This window comes from Artibeus jamaicensis, unplaced genomic scaffold, assembly GCF_021234435.1.
Source record: "Artibeus jamaicensis isolate MK-2021 breed Jamaican fruit bat unplaced genomic scaffold, CSHL_Jam_final scaffold_3151, whole genome shotgun sequence".
Lineage (NCBI taxonomy): Eukaryota > Metazoa > Chordata > Mammalia > Chiroptera > Phyllostomidae > Artibeus > Artibeus jamaicensis.
This window is the reverse complement of record NW_026522037.1, coordinates 6828023-6847644: the sequence shown is the minus strand read 5'-3', so window position 1 is coordinate 6847644 and position 19622 is coordinate 6828023. Positions and strand designations below refer to the sequence as shown.

The 19622-nt window shown below is 53.1% G+C and overlaps 1 protein-coding gene across 2 annotated transcripts in view; it reads left to right on the top strand.

The window, feature by feature from the left end:
• DOCK2 (dedicator of cytokinesis 2) overlaps positions 1 to 19622 on the top strand; it is a 345180-nt gene that overhangs the window by 262252 nt on the left and 63306 nt on the right. For both annotated transcript variants that reach the window (XM_037127870.2, XM_037127869.2), the window contains exons 28-30: positions 5945 to 6043; positions 8563 to 8657; positions 18331 to 18409. In XM_037127870.2, the coding sequence (XP_036983765.2) occupies positions 5945 to 6043; positions 8563 to 8657; positions 18331 to 18409 (273 nt within the window). The remainder of the gene's footprint in view (positions 1 to 5944; positions 6044 to 8562; positions 8658 to 18330; positions 18410 to 19622) is intronic.

The following is a 19622-nucleotide window of genomic DNA, read 5'->3' as shown; positions in this document are numbered from 1 at the left end:
CAGAGCCGCCTTGTTACCCCTCCCCTCCCGCTCTTTGTCGGTGAGGACAGCTCCCCGAGGGGACAGAGTGTCTGCAGTTCCGGGGCTAGCCACGCTGTGCCCTGCAGCCCACGGCAGCAGGCAGGTCGCACACACGTGTGTACCGGGGCCCATCCAGAGTACGCGGCATCCGAGGGGCACTGCTCTGTTTCCTGCCACGCTGTGCATGTGACAGGATGCAGATCGCAAGAAGCCCCTGGATCTGTGCCCATCAGGAAGCTTCCCCTGGAGGAAGGTGACTCGGTTCCCTCTCTCACCCAGCAGGACCCCCCGGGTGACCAAAGAATGTCACTGCACACAAAGACAGGCGCCTCCGGCAGCCAGCCGCTGGGGCCCAGGTTTTCGATGCACACAGTCATATTCATGCTTTTGGATACTGTCATCGTCCTTCCTACCTGCCAGCACCTCTCCCCAAATAAAAGAGACCTCCCAGCATGCTCTGTTTCAAGAGGCACACACTAGACTCACTCAACAGCTGGGATGTGGGCATGTCCTTAACCATCAGCTGAGTCAAAGAGCCCTTGGATGTCTGTCCCAAGCTGTGCCTGGGAGCACTTGATGCATCCACAGGCAGTCACAGCGAGGTGGCATCGTCACCGCTTCCGCCCAGGTCCAGAATTGCAGTTCACTGACCTGCATAGTTTCTCTGGACGGGAGTCAGCGACAGTGACAGACATAGTAACAGCTGATCATTACCAAGGGCTTTCTGTGTCCTGAGTGCTTTATACAGATTGGTTTAATTTGCAACCACACTGTATGACATGGGGAATATTTCTACCCCCTTTCACAGATGAGGACCTGAGGCATAAGGCCCCGCCCAAGGTCACACACCTCGTGAGCGGTAGGGCCGCCTGGCTCCTAGGCCCCCGTTCCGATGCTGTGTCTGCATCCTGGCAGAACCTAAGCTCTCCGGAGCCCTTGAAAACACAGCCTCGCCCATCCTGCTCACTGCTGCACCCAGCACCCAGCACCGTGCCCAGAACGTGGCAGTTGCCAGATGGAATGAGCACGCCAGTTTCCCCAAACACCGCCGCCCTGGGCTGCAGACAGAGCTCAGAGGTGGAGGAGGGGGCTGCAGAGTCCCTGTTCCTCCTGACACCACGGCCTCCCACCTCCGGTCCCGGATCCGCCACACAGCCAGCCCTGACTCCGCCCGACAGTGAAATCCGTTACGTAACCACATGGCAGGCACAGGGGCAAGTGGAGACGCAACCTAAAAGTGTCACTTGGCCACTTCCAGTCTCCAAAGGAAATAGATGGTCCAATAGATAGAACTCTTCATCTCCCTGTGAGCCTCCCTCAGCGTGCAAACTTTCCTTCATCTCCTTTCCATGGTGCTTTCTATATTTTATTTTATTTTGGTCTTGCACATTATTTGAAGTTACTATAGCAACGTGTCACCAGCTGGTATCGCATAGTAAAGTTGGCTGTTTTCCTCTCTCTGCGATCTCTTCACACCCACTGATCTCAGGTGAGTGGGGGACACATTGGCAGCACCCATGCCTCTCCTCCCCCCACACCTCCCTCCGCCCAGTTTCATTTGTTTTCCGGGACGGGGCACTGACAGCGTCTTCCTGGTCCATGGGGCACTGCAGGGGTTCTGCCTGGTGCGTCCGTGTGTTTGCATTAGAGGTGATTAAGTAGATTTGCTCTTTCAATCTGTGATGATGATAATGGTGATGATCTATGCAAAAGAGTAGAGTGATCTGAGGAGGGCTACTCTCCTGATCACAATCACCTAGTTTCCTAACTAATTAATATTAATCACGCAATATTGGGTTTTTCTTTTTCTCTCTTGCCATTGCAAAGTGAACACAGCCTGGCTATTTGCCTTTGGAGCTTCAGCTCCCTCCCAGGTGGGCAAGAGCCGCCCCCACCCACATACACTCACATACCGATGAGCTGAATTAATTAAGAGGACTGATGGTCTGGGACCACTGAAGGGGCTTCCATGGGGGAGATGAGCCGGCTGCTCGAGGCGTTAAGCAGCCCCTGTCAGCCGAGAGCCTGTGAGGATCGCACTTATTTTCACACATTTGACCTAGTTTCAAACCCTGTGTCTTCATGCTGCAATTCCTTAGCTGCATTTTAAACCACCCTGAAAGGAGCCGAGGTGACTCTGCCCGGTTTGTGCCAGGGCCTCGGATACCATTTCTCTCTGGGATTTAATAGGCAGGTCCCCTGGTATTTTGTTTTAAGAAGCAATTTCCCATCCCGACGCCCGGCATGCTGCTCGGGTATGGGTGAGTGGCTGCCTCATGCCTCGGTAGTAAATACGTGTCCACTACACAGTTTCTGCCAGGGCTGGGAAAGGGGGGGTTCTCACTAGCCCGGACTGCAGGGGACCCATCCCCCCCCATTTCCCCATGCAGATTCCAAGGCTTTCCCATGCTGCCGACAGAGCTGGGGAGTTTGGGTTTCTACACAATAAAGTTTGAGCTACGCCAGCGTTTGGAGTATCTGAGTTGCTTGGGCAAATGCAGTCTGATCACCCCCCACCACCACCACCCAATTCCTGTCTCTCTTTCTAAACATTGGAATCACAGTGGACACAGAAGTAAGGTCTCAAACTTGTAGAAAGGGAGGGCAGGAAGCAAGAAGGGGACTCACCATGTTGAGGGTATTACTGAAGGGGTACACAGCCAGAAAGCATGATATTATTCTGTCATTCTATCTATGTGTGACAGAGGCTTTTTTGGGTTGGGGGGGATTTTTGTTTGTTTGTTTTTTTAATGTAAATGCCTGGAGGAGCTTCTCTAAATAGGAACCTGCCGTGGGTGTCTGATGTCATTTCACAAATCGGTCACTCACACTGGTAGTTTCTGAAAGATTCGATCCTAAGGTAAGATACCATGCTGGAAACCAGAGTGCTTCCGAGGGGTAGTGAAACACTGTTATTTTTCCTTAACAGCCAAAGGCAGGTAACTCGGCCAAACTTCAGTCACACCACACTACAGAAAGGCACCCGGCTGGGTTTTCCTGCCTGGTAGTTAGAACGAAGAAATGAACGAGCCGGTCAAAGTAATGCTGATTGATCGGCGAACCGTAACGCCCCGAGCCAGTCCTCATGAAAAAGAGAATGCTGTCTTTCCTAACATGTTCACTCTCAGGAGCTGGGCACTAGAGCCCCCGCCCCCTTTCCATTTTATTTTCTTTTTCTAAAAGCAAGCACGGAAGTTTCTCTAAACAAGGCTCAAGACAATGTAGCCTTTTCAAGGCAATTCCAGTGAACTGGAGCACCCAGGTTCTCCGTGTTCCTTTTTTGCCCCCTTTAAATTCAAATCAAGCCACTGGAAATAACAAGCATTCCGTCTCCGTGCATTTGGGGCAGCCTGCAGTTCTGACAATGGTGGATTTCCCACACTCACACACACACTCACACACACACACACACACACACACTCACACACTCACACGGAGCTCAAATCCCGGATTCGCTTACGCCGAAGCTTTCAAAGTAAACTATTGTCCAAGAGGTGATAGCATTTTCTCTCACGGGATCATCGATCACAAAAAATAAAACCCAGCCAAACCTCTTACCTTGAGACAGTGGAATTACCTGCAGAGTAGGTCTCCCCCTTTCCTCGCAAAACGATCCCAGCTCTGGCCAGCAGCAGAATTACTCCAAACCAAGGAATAAGAAGTCCTTTATATTGTAATTGTCACTGTTTATATGCCAGGAGTGTAGTGGGTCTGCTCACGTAGGAATAAATAAAAAGCCGAACAAGCTGCACAGCAGCTACCATGTGAAAAAAGACCTCTAGCGGCCACAGGCTGAATCTCTTTGGAGGAAGGGAAAGGAAACAGAGGGAGTAGAGGAAACAGTAGTTCTCTCTCTCCCTGTCTTCCCCTCATTCTCTCTCTCTCTCTCTCTAACACACACACACAGAGCTCTCAAACTCTTAAGATTTCTCCTTTCTTGCACCCCTCCTGGCCGGAGGGGTAAACAAAATCAAGCCTGTTTCTCGGTGTAAGGGGGACCTGGGTAAGTCAGCAGTGACTGTGGGGCTGTGTCTGCTCTGAAAGGGACAGTCAAGTTCACAAACTCACCAGCACCCTCTGGGGGCATGAGCCAGAGAGGGGATTTGACTCCCTGGATGGCCCAGGCGGCCCCCCCCCAGGGCAGAAGCTCAAGATCCCCATCAATGGTGTCCACTCTGCTGCTCCAGACAGCCCCAGCCTTGCACTGTCGGCCAGCTGGCATGTTTTTGGAACCTGTGTGGTGTGTGTGGCGGTCACTAGCAGGCAGGGTGGGCTTCTCCGTGTGTGACCTGGCCTGGCGCTCTGAAGGGCCCTGAGGATGTCTTGATATTCCGAATCATTCTCTAATGGGGACTCTGCATTTTCCTTTCATCTTGAGCCCCGCTAGTTACATGGCTGGCCTTGCTGACTGGGGATGCACACTCTCCCTAAGGTCCCAGTTGGAAAGAACCTGGAAGCACATGAGAATCCCTATTTGGGAAGTCGCTTCTGGGCACGTGACCTGTAGGCGCATCCACGTCCCTGAAGACTTCCTGTGAAGGAATACGGAAGGGGCTTCTGGGGACACCGAGCTCTTCTTCCGCCACTACACCGGTTTATCTCCGTGATATTTTTGGTTTCATATTTGTTATATTTTTCACAGAGGAAGAAGTTGGGGTTCTTTTTGTTTTTGTGTGGTGGGTAGGTGTGTGTCTTGTTGTTTTTAACAGCGAGAGCAGTTTGTGATACCGAACTTGTATTCTTGATTCCAACAGTCCTCCCAGCCCACCTCCTGGTGTGCAATGTTGCAAGACACCCTTGAACAGTCCTCTGGAGACACCTGGGTGTCAGGGCGCTGCCCGTCTTCCACAACCTTGACCTTGACTTCAGGGCCTAGTGGGGCTTATCTGGCTTAAGATAGCAGCCCCAGTGGAATCTTGCAGGAGACAGTCTCAGGGGGCTTCTCCCCCCAGCCCACAGACTTGTGGTCAGTACTCCCTTTGCCAGGTTTCCAGGGTGGGTCTCCCCCAGTCCTGCTTGTAGCCCAAACAGAAAATGCACGGGTACAGACTCATAAAATCTGGGAGGGAAAAAGCAGAACAGGGTGAGGTGATGGGCTTTGGTGCAGGAAGGGACGTGGTCCTTTGCTCCTCTGGCCCCACAGATCCTTCCAGACCCACCGAGTCTCCAAGTCCTCGTATTGACTTTGCTCTGATCCGAATTCCTCTGGCGCTTGGTCTGCTTCCCAGGTCAAGGGTCTTGGACTTTCCCCCTCACAGATGTGCATCTTATTTTCCCAACTAGATCACCAGCTCTTGGAGAGCAAAGACCACCTCTTCTCATTTCTTTTATCCTCTGCAGCTCTGAACAGGGGCTGGTCCCTGGTGGCCGCTGGCTCCTCACTGGCTCCTTCACGGTGGTCCAACCACTGATCCTCCTGTAGAGAACGTCAGTGCAAAATGCCGCAGGGGCCGTTTGATTCTTCTGAGACCCCTGTTGGGGTACATGGGTGGATTGTTGTCCCGCTTTACAGATGAAAAAACCGGGGCTTAGACATGTAAGACTACGAGATGTCCCACTGTCCCTCCAGGATGTTGGTGTAGCTGGATCTCCTGACGCCAGCACAGGGTCCCTTTCTCAGTGCTGAGCAACCGGGGAGGTAGTAGGTCGGCCCTCTATTCTATGTCTGGGGCTCCTCTTACAGTCCCAGGCACATAATAGGTGTTCAGTAAGTGCTTTTGGGATGAATGAGCCATAAAGAGACATCTCCTCATAGGGAAGTTGCATATGATGATCTGCAAAGGAGATATTCGCCGTCCCCAGGGGACAGTGGGGGGGCATTTTTCTCTGGGATGGTTGGGGTGCCTGAGTCAAAGAAAAGGAAGAAGATGAATGTCACGGTCCTCTCTCCACTGTTTCACGGCGTTTTTCGAATTTCTTACAGAGTCACTTTGTGGCATGTATGACGGCGATCTTAAACCAGATGGGCGACCAACACTATTCCTTCTATATCGAGACCTTTCAGACCAGCTCCGAACTTGTGGTGAGTTTGTCGGGGGGCAGGGGCCGGTGTGAGGGACACATGTCACACTTTTCATTCTCGAGCGTCTGGGGCAAAGAGGCCTCCGCTGTGGACCATGAGCAAGCGTGAGTCTAACATCACACACATGACCAGGTGTTCACTTCTGCATCATGCCTGCATCATGCCCGTTTAGGCGTGTACGTGACTTCTGGACCAGGTCTTCAGTCCATGTCAGAGATGGGACTCAAATGTCTGTTCTAGATGTGGTTTGGTGAGTCATGGACATTTGGGGCTTAAGCACATGAAGGTTTGAGTCACACAATTGGGTTTGAATCTAGGCTTTGTTGCCAGTTAGCTGTGTGACTACGGGCTGCTTAATCTCTCTTAAACTCCACTTTCCTCCTCTGTAAAGTGGGGATAATACTGTTTATGTCACAGTAAAGGGGTCAGAGGAGAGCACAGTAGCTCTGAGATGTTACGTGCTCAGTACAAGACGGACGATACTTCAGTATGAAAACAAGCGCACAGGGAAAGCTGGCCTCTGAGCCCCGTCTCCGTCTAGCCTCTCGGACTCATTTGCTCCAGGGCCGTCTGTCCGTGGCCTCTGGCCTCTGGCCTTTGCCCTCTGGCCTGCGGGTCTCTACTTCTGCAGCGGATGACTTGATCCACGTGGAGCCCAGGCTGGGCTGTCCCAGGGGGAGAGCAGTCCCTCCGCCCTCGGTGTGGTCGCCTTTGTCAGTGTCTGCTTTCTGCTGCCATGGTCATGGGTTCCGCTCCCGGGGCTCACTTTCAACTCCCCTTGGAGAGACCAAAGGCACCAGAATTGGAAAAACCTCGGAGAGTGTCCCGTGAAAAGGGGACTCACTAGGAAAACAGTCGCTTCCCTTTCATTCATTCACTCACTCACTCATCCATCCGTTCTGGGGAGAGAGTCCCCTGACCAGAGTAGGATGGGCAAGAAATGGAACCTCTTTCAGGACATAAAACAAAAGCAAAGCTTAAAAATGCAGGTTCCCACCACCTCAACTTCTCCGTGTCTTGGGACATGGAAAGAAAAAGACCAGCTTCATACTCTGATCCTCACCGGAAGGAATGGTGGGAAGGAAGGTAGGAAGGGGAGTTTCTGTTTATTGAACACGCACACGTCCTCAGCTCAGCCCCACCGCGGCACGACACGGGTGTTGCTGCTCACTCCCGCGGGCCCACAGCCTGCCCGCTCCGGGCCAAGTCGCCAGCTTGGGGCAGAGGCAGGGCCTGAACCTCGGCTCCGACCCCCCCATGCTCCATCATCACATTCAGAAGCCACACTTTCGGGGATGAGCCAGAGGCCTTCCCCGTCCCCACGGGAAGGGAAGGTGCCTGGGACAATATCCGCACCTCCCCCGTGACTCAGGGGTGAATCCCGGCACTCGCCATCGTCACCACTGAGCACACAGTGGGCGCCTGTGTGCTCAGTGCAGTGCAAAGCGTCTCCTGGACAGTGTCCGCCTCGCTCTCACGGTAGCCCTTTGAGGAAGATGCTGGCCCCGTGCCATGGATGCATTGAGGCTACTTTCCCTAGAAGCAAAGATTGCTGGGAAGGAATCGATCAGATTCCCAGAATTTTGCAATTTAGTATGAAGCAGTGATTTTCAAATCCTATTCCTCCCAGCCTCACGATCCTGTACTTTAAACACTCTCTCTCTCTCTCTCTCTCTGTCTCCATCCACAGCCCTTCTACTTTTGTAGGTTAGGTTCCAGGTAAGATGTTCTTGCAACAAAGCACTCTGCTGTTAAAATAATCTGAAAACTGCTGGCCTAAGGAAAGCTCCGAATGGGTTTCCTATGGATTTCAAATCTTACCTGAAGTGCACAGGTGAAGGCGATGTGACCTCGTTTCCTCCAGGTCAGGGGCCTGCCCCACTGGCAGTGCTTCTGTCTGCTGCTACGTGATGGTCTTGAGTCTGTGTTCTCCGAAGACGGAGAACACGTCGGGTCCGCCGCAGAGTCTGACTGTGGCCGCGAGGGCCCCTTTGAGCCTCTGAGAGGGAGAGGAAAGGGGTCCCTGCAGCATCTCCTCTAACCAGCCCATGCCTGCGTCTGTGGCCCGTGACGTAGCTGTGTTTACAGTGCTACTAATTCGGTGTTCATTTTAATAATTGTTTGCTCAATGACCTGAGATGCTTTCACATAATGTAGAGTATTTCCTTCTCAAGTACATATTTGGGAAGATGATTATAAAATTGCCACGTCAATGAATGCATCTGCTTCTTTACTCCCAAAGACAGAATTAATAGTGCTTTATTTTGAGAGTACTTCTGCAGTTCACATTCACATTCCATTATATTTGTGCAACAGTCTCTCACCAGGCAACGTTAAGCTTCCATCTAAAACCCCGCTGCTATGGGCCTCATTGGGGTTACTTCAAGAGAGTCTGTGCCCCCCTCCTCCCTGCCCCCTGCAAAGAATCATGAAGAAAAATATAAACAGCGAACGAGATCTGGGCACTCGGTCCCTATGAAATGCAGTGACAGGTATGATGTGATTTTTAACTGTTTCAGGACTTCTTGATGGAGACATTCATCATGTTCAAGGACCTCATTGGGAAGAACGTGTACCCCGGGGACTGGATGGCCATGAGCATGGTTCAGAACAGGTGAGCCGCCGCCCGCCCCTCGCAGCCACACGCCCGGCCATCGTCGCTCCAGAGGGCGCTGGCAGGGACGGGGTGGGCATAGCCCCTCCCTGGTGAGGAGAAAGGACACGTAGCAGCGCCGCTCTTTCTGTTTTTAAACCCCAGGAAACTCCTCACCGCTCTGGAACACTCTCGAGGTTTTTTTTCCCCTTAAACTTTCTATTCCTTGTGCCTTTTTATATATCACATTAGCCACCGGCCACCATCTCCGTTCTTTAAATGCCAGTTCAAATATCTTACTTTGTGACGCCTTCCCTAAACCCTGGTGATGGGAGAGCTTTGGGTCAGCCTGATTGAGATGATATTATTTTGACTTTTTTTCCAAAATAATGAAATACCCCCTGTGACATACGGAGGAGTCGGTGTGGGGAGCACTGGATGGGGCGGCCGTGCCGGGATTTCCACGCCACGGGGCTTCCTGGAGCCCTTCCTGTGTCGTGTGATTCTCTAGCCAAGCGTTTAGGTTAGAGTGTCTCGCGGTTGGGTTTGCCCGTGGAACGGTGCGTGCGTACGTGTATGTCTCTATGAGTGCGTGTGATACCTCTTAACGTGTCGAGAACCCCAGTGTAACTCAGGTGTACCTCAGGTGCCCCACAGCCCAAGCAGACGTGAGATCAAAGTAATTATAAGCAATTGCAGTCTTTAATGCTTTCTCTCAAATGATGTTATTTCAACCAAATGAAATTCAAATGATGACACTCAGCCACATTTTGTGATGTTCCCCTCCTCCAGTCCCTGCCTCTCAGCGTTTCTCAGGTTTCGTGATGGACCCAGGTGTCCCTCAGAACCTCATTCTCTGCTCCTCTTCACAAACTCCTGTGAAACCGGGTCTTCTGGGCTCCTCTCCCAACCTTCTCTGTCGCTTTCCTCTGGCTGCTCATGTTTGGTTTAGGTCCTTGCCATGAAGAGCCCTTTACACTGGCGGGGAGGTTTGTGCCGGCCTCCGATGACTAGTTCTGTAGCTCAGAGGCCGAGAGGGTGGAAGAAGGGAAAACTGGAGAGGCGGAGCGGGATTCTCTTCAGAGGGAGGCAGAGAGGGAAGGCCGTGAACACTTTCGTATATTGAAGTTTTAGCGTTAGCGCAGCCGAGAGTTCTGTGTTCTGTGTTCCTCAGAGCTGACGCCAGGGCCAGCTGGCCCTGACCTTTCTGTCCTCTGAAAAGCTGCTGTCCCCTCCGTGGTGCCTAGGTGCCCAGCCATGTGACTTGATGAACACACTGCCCACGGGGCGCTTGGGGCCGGCGTTGGGGGCCAGGGAAGGGCAGGCGAGGGTTATCGAGCCCCAGAGAAGCTCGTGGCAGCGGGAGGAAAACCAGCCCAGCAGCAAAATGTCTGGATTCTCAGCCTGGGCTAACCTTGACCTGATTCTCCTGCTCACACCGCGCAGGTGGGAGGCTGGCTGTGCCGTGATTAAAGTGCTGCTGGAAATCAGGTCCAGGCCAGGCCGTGGGTCAGACGCAGGTGCCTCCATAGCCGCATGTCAGGGCCAGCTCTCTGGGCCCCCAACCGCACAGCCAAGTCAGACCCCGTGCTTAAAGGGTCCCAGGCTTGCTTTAATGCCTTGTTATCACCGCCTTCTAATTCGTTCACTCCTTGATTTTTAATTCTCACCTGAGGATATTATTGATTTGAGAGAGGGGGAGAGAGAAGCATCAGTGTGAAAGAGAAACATCCATCAGTTTCTTCCCATATGCGCCCCGACAGGGGATTGAACCCACAACCTAGGTTTGCACCCTGACCAGGGATCAAACCCGCAACCTTTTGCTGTATGGGACGATGCTCCAACCAACTTAGCCGCCCAGCCAGGGCCCACCTTGAAATTCTTAACCATTTTTCACGTTCATTGTGCACCGAGCTCAGCGAGGTGCGTAGCTCGTCTGCCTGACGTCAGTGCCCCATCATCCTGTGTGAGGGCAGCAGCCAGCTCCTAAACTGCGCGTGAACCCCTCACCGCCCGCCTGTTGGTTGGTCATGTCTTGGGGTTTTGCCCAATTGCAGGAAGCACCTGGTGAGTCATCCTTGACTGACCCTATACTTTGGATGCTTTCAACTGCTTACTGGAATCTCCTGTTTCATAAATCTGTGACTCTGCTAAACAATGACTCTCCCCCTTCTAGACCAAACCCAACCTGAAAGCGTCCTTCCAGTCCTTGGCCACGTGGTTTCTCCTTTGTGGACCCGTCTAGGACTCCCTTATGATGGGAGAAAGTGCCCCCTCCTCTCTGCTGCGGCACAGGCCCATATTCTAGAACTTACCCCACCGTGCTATGAAAGTCTCTCTTTGTATGCCTGGTTCTGCCTGGAGAGAATAGACTTCTCCAGGGCAAGCACTATGTCCAGTTTATCTCCGTGTTTTCACAGAGCCTGCTGTTCATAAGTACATACAATGAATCTGTGTTTCGGATGGGTAATTACTGAACCGGGTTTTTTTTTTTTAATTCAATTCAAATTTGCTTAGGAGAAAGAAAATTTACTGGAGGATCAGACAACAGAAAGATCCCAGGCTTATGGCTTCAGGCATGGATGTATCTAGGTGCTCGGTGTTGTAGGAAATCTGAGTCTCTGCCTCTGCTCTTTCCTCTGTTGGTTTCACTGTCAGGCACATGCTGCCTTTGTGGTGGGGAAAATGGGCTGTAGGAGTTTCAGATGTATGTCTTGTTGGCTTAGTGACTGCAATAGAAAGAAAAGGCCTCTCCCTCAGTAAGCGCAGCAAAAGTCCCCAGACTCATCTTCTAAGTTTTGGCTTGGGCTACATGCCCATCCATAAGCCTCTGTGGCCAGAAGAATGAAATGCCTATTTCATTAGGCTTGGGTCACGTGACCCATCTGGAGGGTGTGGTTAGTTCTACCCAAAGCATAAAGCCTGGTGGCAAAGGGGGAGGTAGGGGAAATGGTCCTCGGAAGGAAGATCGGGGAGTTGTTACCGGAAGGAGGAGAGGATGGTGGAGAAGCCGACCAATGCGTATCCATTCACCAGGGTCAGGAGCCCAGGGCAGGCCAGCCCCCACGGCTGCCTTCACCCTGCAGGAAACTCGGGGAAGAGCTTTGGAGACATGTTCCCTCCTGAAGTCCTAGCTAGCTGTGGACCTTATTCTTTGGCGGGGACAGGCCCGCAGAAATGATATAGTAATCCATTTATACTTATAAAATCAGAATATAATCTTCTAGGGGACCTATGAGAGTGGAATTGTCTCCAAAATAGAAACATTTGTATCTCTAAAGGATCAGCTAAGGACTTATATCTCTACGTTAAAAAGTATAAACAGTTAGGCTCAGGAACACAGCTGGGATCAGGCTTCTTGGTCCTGCTTCCTTCCCTTTCCTGGGGAGTCACATAATCTCCCGGACGGTGCTCAGCACAGTGCAGGTACCTCAGGAGGACTCACCGAAGGACGCGCCGGCGTCTCCAGGTGCACAGGGGTCCTGGACCAGAGAAGCGTGGGCCAGAGAAGATGACCAGCCGTGTGGCCGCAGGCACATGGATCAGAGGGTGGAACCCCTCCCTCTTCAGGCCACAGCAGTCCCTTACGTTTGCGGACACTGGACATTTTCTCACTGTTTCTGCTTGTTGTGGACAGTGTTGTAACAGCTCACACGTATTAAGGACACAGTTCCCCCACTGTCATGAGCACTTCACATGGGCTGGCTTGCTGAATCTTTGCGACAACTTCGTGGTGCAGAACTGTTGCAATCTGCATTTATATATGGGGAGACTGAGGCACGGAACAGAGGCGTAGCTCACTCAGGGCTGCACCGCCAATCAGAGACGGAGAGGCCACGCAGTGGAGCTCTGTTCTCCATCCCTGCCGCTTTATCCTGTAAATGAGTGAGGCTCGGATATTAAGTGTGTCGTACACATGGGCACCAGCTGCCTGTGCGTTGGCCCAGATGACTGAAAGGCCCAGTCTGTGATGGCCCAGACGGAGGTCTCCATGGGCTCTTTGGCCAGTGCAGTGTACCTAATCCCGACAGGCAGCTGGCCTCGGGGCTCCGCTGCGCCCCAACCAGAACCCCATGTTACAGGAGCATCAGGGCACGTGGGGGGCCACGCCCTGACACCGAGCTGTCACCTGCCGACTCGCTCTCATCTCTCGGTGCCTGGGCTTCCGTGTGTTTGAGCGGATCCTTCCCTCCCCCGGGTAAGGCTCTGGGAGAATAGATTTCTCACTGCCTTGCGGGGAAGAGTAAGAACTCCTTCCCTGGCGCTTTGTTTCTGTCTTCCAGTTTGGGGCCCTAGAATCCCAAGAGCGTGCCATGAGCCACAGCAGTGAGGCTAAGGGGGTCCGGAGAGGCCCTCTCTCTCCCCGGGCATCCTCACCAGAGAGGGCCTGCCCACCTCACCTTCCCTCTTCCGGGCACATCGTACAGACTGTGGGACGGGTGGGTTATTGCACCAGAGTGTTTTCAGCCTTGGACCCTCCTGCCTTAGGTGGCCAGGCAGTCAAGGACAGCAGCCACCGACTTGTGATGATGACTCCGGTGTGCCGAGGCTCTGGGCCACCAGCTTCATGTACTGTGTGTCATCTGACCTTCACACCCAGCTCGTCTTGCCAGTGGGGCAGCCGAGATTCCCAGAGGCCACAGCACAGAGTGGTGGCAGGGTGGGAACAGGACCCGGGACAGGCCTGCGCCAGCGCCTGCCCGAGTCCAAGTGCCCCTTGCACCCCTGCATGCAGCCCAAGGACTGGTGCGTGCGTGCCCTGAGGTTCACTCAGGAGGCAGACACTGGGGCTCCGGGCTGCCTCCAGGTACAGGGATGTACGTGTTCTCCCGCCCGGGAAGCGGGAGGCTGGGGAGCCGGTCCAGGGGCGGCAGTGAGGTTTTGTGAAGAGTGGCTTTCAGGCTACCAGCCTTGGGGCTGGCTCCTCCTTCCGCCAGCTTCTGCCCGCTCCCAGCAGCTGACAGCCTTTACAGGTGGCTTCTGCTCCTCAGACAATCATGGTTTTCGCTCAGGGCCCAGCTTTGCCATGTGCTCCCGGGTTGTCCCACTTCTGGACTGCCTAAAAAGTTAGATTGACTGCCCTCGGGCCTAGGTGCCCCTATTGGGGTACCCAGGGGACCCCTCATAGGCTGTTGGCCACCTGTGTCCTGTTGACCCTGCGCCCTCTCTGATGTGGGCAGGACAGCAGGGTGGCCTGGACAGAGGGTGCAGGGGCTCTGAGGGTGGCAGGCATGAGCAGAGACACGCCCGGTGCCAGAGGCCACACAGGCTGCTCAGGGAGCCAGTCTGTCTTTCTGGGGACTTGCACAGGCTTTGCAGAAAGACACACCTGAGTTTGGGTCTGGACCCTCCTGCCTCTCAACTGTGTGAACGTGCGGAAATGATTTGATCTTTCCGATGCTGTTTCTTCTGTTAAGGGATGTAACGGTAGCACCTACGTCAGTGTGTAGAATTAAACGAAACGTCTGCAGAGCACCTAGTGCTCTCTATGCGTGATAAGTGCTTCGTCATTGCTGTCATTAATGAGGGGACCTTTCAGCTTGCATTGAACATAACTGTAGCTTTCCTTGTGGACAGAATAGCATGTTGGTTAAATACTGAGGTTCTGAATGCAGTACATCTTAGTTTAAACCCTGGTTCCACCTGTACTGATTGGGTTATTGGGAGAGTTACTAGTCACATCTCTCAAGATCTAACTGAGAAAGTTACTGTGACAATGGAAGGAGGGAAGGAAGGGAAGGAGGGAGGGAGGGAGGGAAGCAGGAAGGGAGGGAGGGTGGACCCCAGCACTGGGGCCCAGAGCACATTCTTGGTGACTGTGGCTGTGATGATTATTGACCTTGTCCAGCCTGCTACTCATCACAGCCGAGATGCAGGAAGCGTTAGGCTGATAATTGAACATGACCTTTGTTTTCGACAAATTCACGTTCACTGTTGAAAGTGTTGAAAGTCTTTTCCCAGAAAGAGTTGAGTGTTATATGTCTTCACCATAGTAGTGCTTAGGCTTTAAGTACAATTATCTCTTCAAAATAGAAGAAAAAGACCTACTTTCCAAACCCAAACATGGAAACCCAGCGTTAGATAGTCTGATCCCACATGTGGCTGCAGAAGAATCCAGAGCGACAGAGGAGCCTTGACTGGCTGCCCCCCAGATTTTCTGGGCTCCCAGTCCCCCCGTCAGCACAGGGGGGCCGATCAGTCCTGGTTACTGCACCGCCTTTGAGAGCCAGGAACGGGGCTGGGACAACAGTCAAACTACGGGCGGTAACGCCGTCGCTGCGGAGACCGTGTACAACACCGCGTGTCAGCCCCACATCAGGGTCTGAAATGTTTCTGGGTGATGTGACAGCCATCAGCGGGTTTCCGTCTGGGGACTCAGATACGATCTGTAAGGAGGAAATATAGATGTTTCTCTGAAGGCATGTGAGCCGATGACGGAAGAGTGAAACCAAGGAAATGTCAGGCTTTGGCAGCGCGAGGGGGCGAAGGGTTTTGGGGGACTCATGTTTCCTGTCTTCCCCCAGAATGGGGTACCTGGCTGTCCTCGCCCCCTGACTGTGCATTGTGGGGGCAATCCTTGCTCTCGGAAGAAGGCAGTGACCCGAAGGGTTCCGAAGTGGCCACAGCTGCCGTGTTATTGTCGTGACCAGGCACTGTGCATCAGGCACTGCGTGTCACCCGGTAGTGTGATTCAGGCACTGTGCTCGGTCAGCACGCACTGTGCACTTGTCGTTGAACCCCCACAGCCTCCCTGTGGGGAGGGGTTACATTACTGCTGTTTCACAAGCAAGGAGACTGAGCCATCAAAGGCAACATTAAGAAGTCCCAAACCCACACAGGGGAAGTGGCAAAGCCCAAAATTATCCCCAGTCATCTGTGTATGTGTGTGCAAATCTTGTGATCCTGATACATTTCTCTCTGTTCAACAAAGTTTTTAGTGTTTAATGAACACCTGAGGGTTCTCCACGAGCAACGTCTGGTTTAGCCGTTGCTACAGGGGCCCTGCCCACTCTCTTGGCCCCAAAATACTTGCAGCTTTAGTGGGCATTTCTCATGCTTCCTGAAAGCTCCCTACTTCTTTTATTCTCTGGGCTTCCTCTGGCTGCAGGAGAGTGTTCAGCACCCCCGCAGGGCAGGCCAGCAGTGTCAGGGACTTAATGGCCATCGAGAGCCACATTCAACCAGTGAGGGGCTGGCTTTAATGGATAAATAGCCCAGCTCTCCCCCCTCCCTGGGAAGGGACACACTGATGTGCAGGTGTGTTCTCTGCTGTCCCCCAGAAGTTCCTAAGCAGCAGCGAGTTTCCGTTACTACCCAAAGCAATGACCTTCAGATAAATACTTCCTTCACTGGCTTCACATTGAGTCTCGGGTGGATCAATTGGCATTCTCCCTGGATCAGCCACTCCACAGAGAAATTATTGATTGCGCACTGTTAATCAAAAGTTATAGACAGTTGTACAGGTAAGATCTGGCCGCTGCCCTCTAAGATTTTACAAACACATACGCATGTGATGAAGACTGGGGCACGGAGCCCCTTGGAGGTGACTGCAAACACCCGGGAGAGAAACGAGCTGGGCTTGGTTCCGGTCAGTGGCAGTGGGGTGATAAAAAGTAGTCAGATTCGGAATGTATTTTGAAAGCGATGTTAAGATTTTGCTGACAGGCCAAGAATTGGATGTGACAGAAAGAGAAAAGTGAAAGATTTCACCAGAGGTTTCCCCATCTTCCCCTCCCCCACTTATGCAATTGGAAGAATGGACTCGTCCCTAACTGGGATGGAAGGCTACAGCTAATGGGACTTGAGTTTTTGACACATGTGTTTGAGATGCTGCCTACTAGTCACCCAGGGGAGGGTGCAGAGGTGGGATGCGAGCCGGGGCTCAGGGAGAGGCCGGCAGTGAAGATGGATAAGTTTGGGGGTCAAAGGCATGCAGACTGGAGAGCAGATGAGATCATGGAGGGAGTCTCTGACTCCAAAGAAAGTACAGTGGAGGAGACACATTACCGAGCGACACCAGTGAGTCATCCTAGACCATGATGAACACTGGGGGAGGAGGGTGCAATGAGTCCCCTCTGGGGGACAGGGAGGTGCAGCAGTCACTGCCCTAGAGAGATGAGAAGGAGCGGGGCATTCTGCACAGAGGAGGGGCACCGCTGTGTGGGAATCAGCCAGAAAGAAGCGCAAGGGAAGGGTGAAAAACGAATCTAGAAAAGAGGGCTGGGGTCCAATCCTGGAGGGCATTGACTGTCCAGAGAGAGTTTGGACCGATCCTGTGGGCAATGGGAGCCCTGGACGTGGGTGACTGACATGACCGGGGCTGTCCTGTGGGGCAAGGTGCTGCTGAGGTTGAAGGGACGAGAGATAGGAGGCTGCAAGACCAGTTAGCAGGGCATGGCAGGAAGAAGGAGAGGTTGGGACAGACAGGACGACGTTGCAGGGACCCAAATGCTACACGCACAGAACATCTGATCAGCACTGCCACTCAGGCAAGACTGGAGACAAGGTGTGTATCCGGAAAGAGCCCAGTCATTCTTAGTGTAACAGTAGCGGTTTACTGGTGTGACCTGGCAGCCAAGGAGCGTGGACTGGAATGCATACGTGTGAACAGTGACGACCCCACTGTACTAGTCAGTGGGGGTGGGAGATGCCACTGAGTGGGCATGTGCACTGTGTGGCCGTCACATTCCAAGTGACTGAACGAGTGAGCAATGAATCTGCATCAGATTTTTTATTAAGCTTGAACATTCCTCTGTGGAAACTATTTCGATGATTCAGAAGGCCATGTCTATGGGCAACTGCTGCTTGGTGGCTTTACCAAGACAATGGACCTGCTCATGCATCTCGTCTCATGCAGAGTTTTTTGGTGAAACCTCAAATCACCCAGGTGACTCAGCCCTCGCTAGAGCCTGCGTTTGGTGCCCTACAACTTCTGGCTTTTCCCTAAACTAAAATCACCTTCGAAAGGGGAGAGATTTCAGACAGTTGATGAGATTCATGAAAATACGACAAAGCAGCTGATAGTGACTGGGAGAACTGTGCGGGGTCCCAAGGTGCCTACTTTGAAGAGGACTGAGACATCATTGTCCTGTGTGCAATGTTTTTTCTATCTTGTATCTTCTTCAGTAAGTGTCTGTTTTTCGTATTGCATGGCTGGATCCCTTCTGGACAGACCTCGTAAATCTGAACTCATTGGCATGTAAGGAACACACAGTGTGCGCTCCAGTGAAACAGGCTGTGGAGCAGCATTTCTCGTTTAGCCCCACTCGCCACAGTGGTGTCTGAAAGACGGCATTCGTGCACGTGTGCCCGGGGGACCATCGGCGTCCACCAAAATGCCGCCGACGACAGTTTACTGCAGATGATAGGATTTGGTGGTGTGTTTTCATTTGTTTAGGAAGGGGGCACATTCTGTCTTTCTGGACGGCCTGAATTCCCTGCCCCAAGCATGTAATAGTTTAAGCAAAAGGCAGGCCAGATTTTCTAAAGGAAGTCAACCAGGTGGTACTGAAGTCCTTGCGGGCAAACGTGGCCCCAGGTCTACAGTGTGAGCAGGTGTTAAGGTGGGTCAGCTGACCTCTCTCTGGGGTCTTTAGGACCCTCCCTGAGGGGTCTCCATCTGGAGCACGGGGGAGGGAAGGGGTGCCTGATACAGACCACTCAGATGACCTGGTGACCTTCTCTCCTCTTCCAGGGTCTTCCTGAGAGCTATCAACAAGTTTGCAGAAATCATGAACCAGAAGTTTCTGGAACACACCAACTTTGAGTTCCAGGTGAGTAGGGGGCCCCGGGGTGGCTCCGGGCAGCCCAGCAGGGCTGCTCCAGCCTCCCCAGCTGGCTGCTCCATTGGACACGTCCCAGTGCACTCGTGGGTGTGTCGGGGTCTCTGGTGGCTCCCATAGAGGGGTGGGCAGGGCGGGAAGTGTGAGGGTCTGGAATTGGGCCATTGATGCAGTAGTCATTAGATGAGCAGCATATGCATACGTAATGAATCTTGTGCTAAACAGGAGACCTGCGCTCATTTGTCGTCAGTAGGCACCGCCTTTTACACATTTTCTTACTTTTCTGTTCACTGGAGCCTATGACGGCAGCCACTCATGGACACTAGACAACACAGCTCTCCAGTACAGCTCTGTGACATCCTGACTCCTCCAGAAGTCACTCTCAGTGAGCTCAGACAAGACCTGGGGTGACCAGTGAGACGCAGGGCCTTCAGGCACATCCCTGGGGCAGACGCAGTGACATCCACTCAAAATCCAGGCAGGAAGCACCAACTCTTGAAAGCTTGTGGAAAAGTACACTTTGCTGCCTCTAACTGGAGATGTGAGAGAAAGCCCGCCATAAAGGACCCCTGGCTGGGGATTCTCTGGTCCTCAGCACCTCCTTCAGTGCCAGCCTAGAGAGCAGCCAGTGACCTGGGGCAATGGCGTTCTGTGCCCACTCACAGGGGTGTCAGTCCCTATCTGAGCTCTGGCCTCTGGCCAGCTCAGCCCCTCGGGCAGGGCCTGGGCTGTGTCCACGCCTCGGCCGACTCTTCTGTAAATGCGGTGATGCCTCCCCCGGCCCCTTCATAGGGTTTGCCCAGAGTTGGGATGTGTCGGGGTGCCTGCTGGGGGGATTCCCTTGTAAGCCCACCAGCGCCCTCAAATACTTCTCTGCGCTGCCCGACTGCCCTCGGAGGGCCCCGCCCTCCCCATGGTCACTAGGTGTCACCACTAGCCTGCTGCGGTCTCTTCAGAGCACCAGATGTGGTCCTTCTTCCCATCCACCTGCTGCCTCCCCCCTCCGGCAGGACGTAAGCTATGCGAGTGCAGAGACTCAGCCCCCCGAACACCCACTCTGTGCCAGGCGCACAGTGGGTCTCCCTGGGAAGATCCCGCCTGGCCTGAGGCCTCCGAGGCCCAGGCTGCAGGCCAGTGCCGGCTTCTAAGTGTTTAATAAACATTCTGTTTGAATAAGATTTTCTCCCACTACCTTGCATTCAAA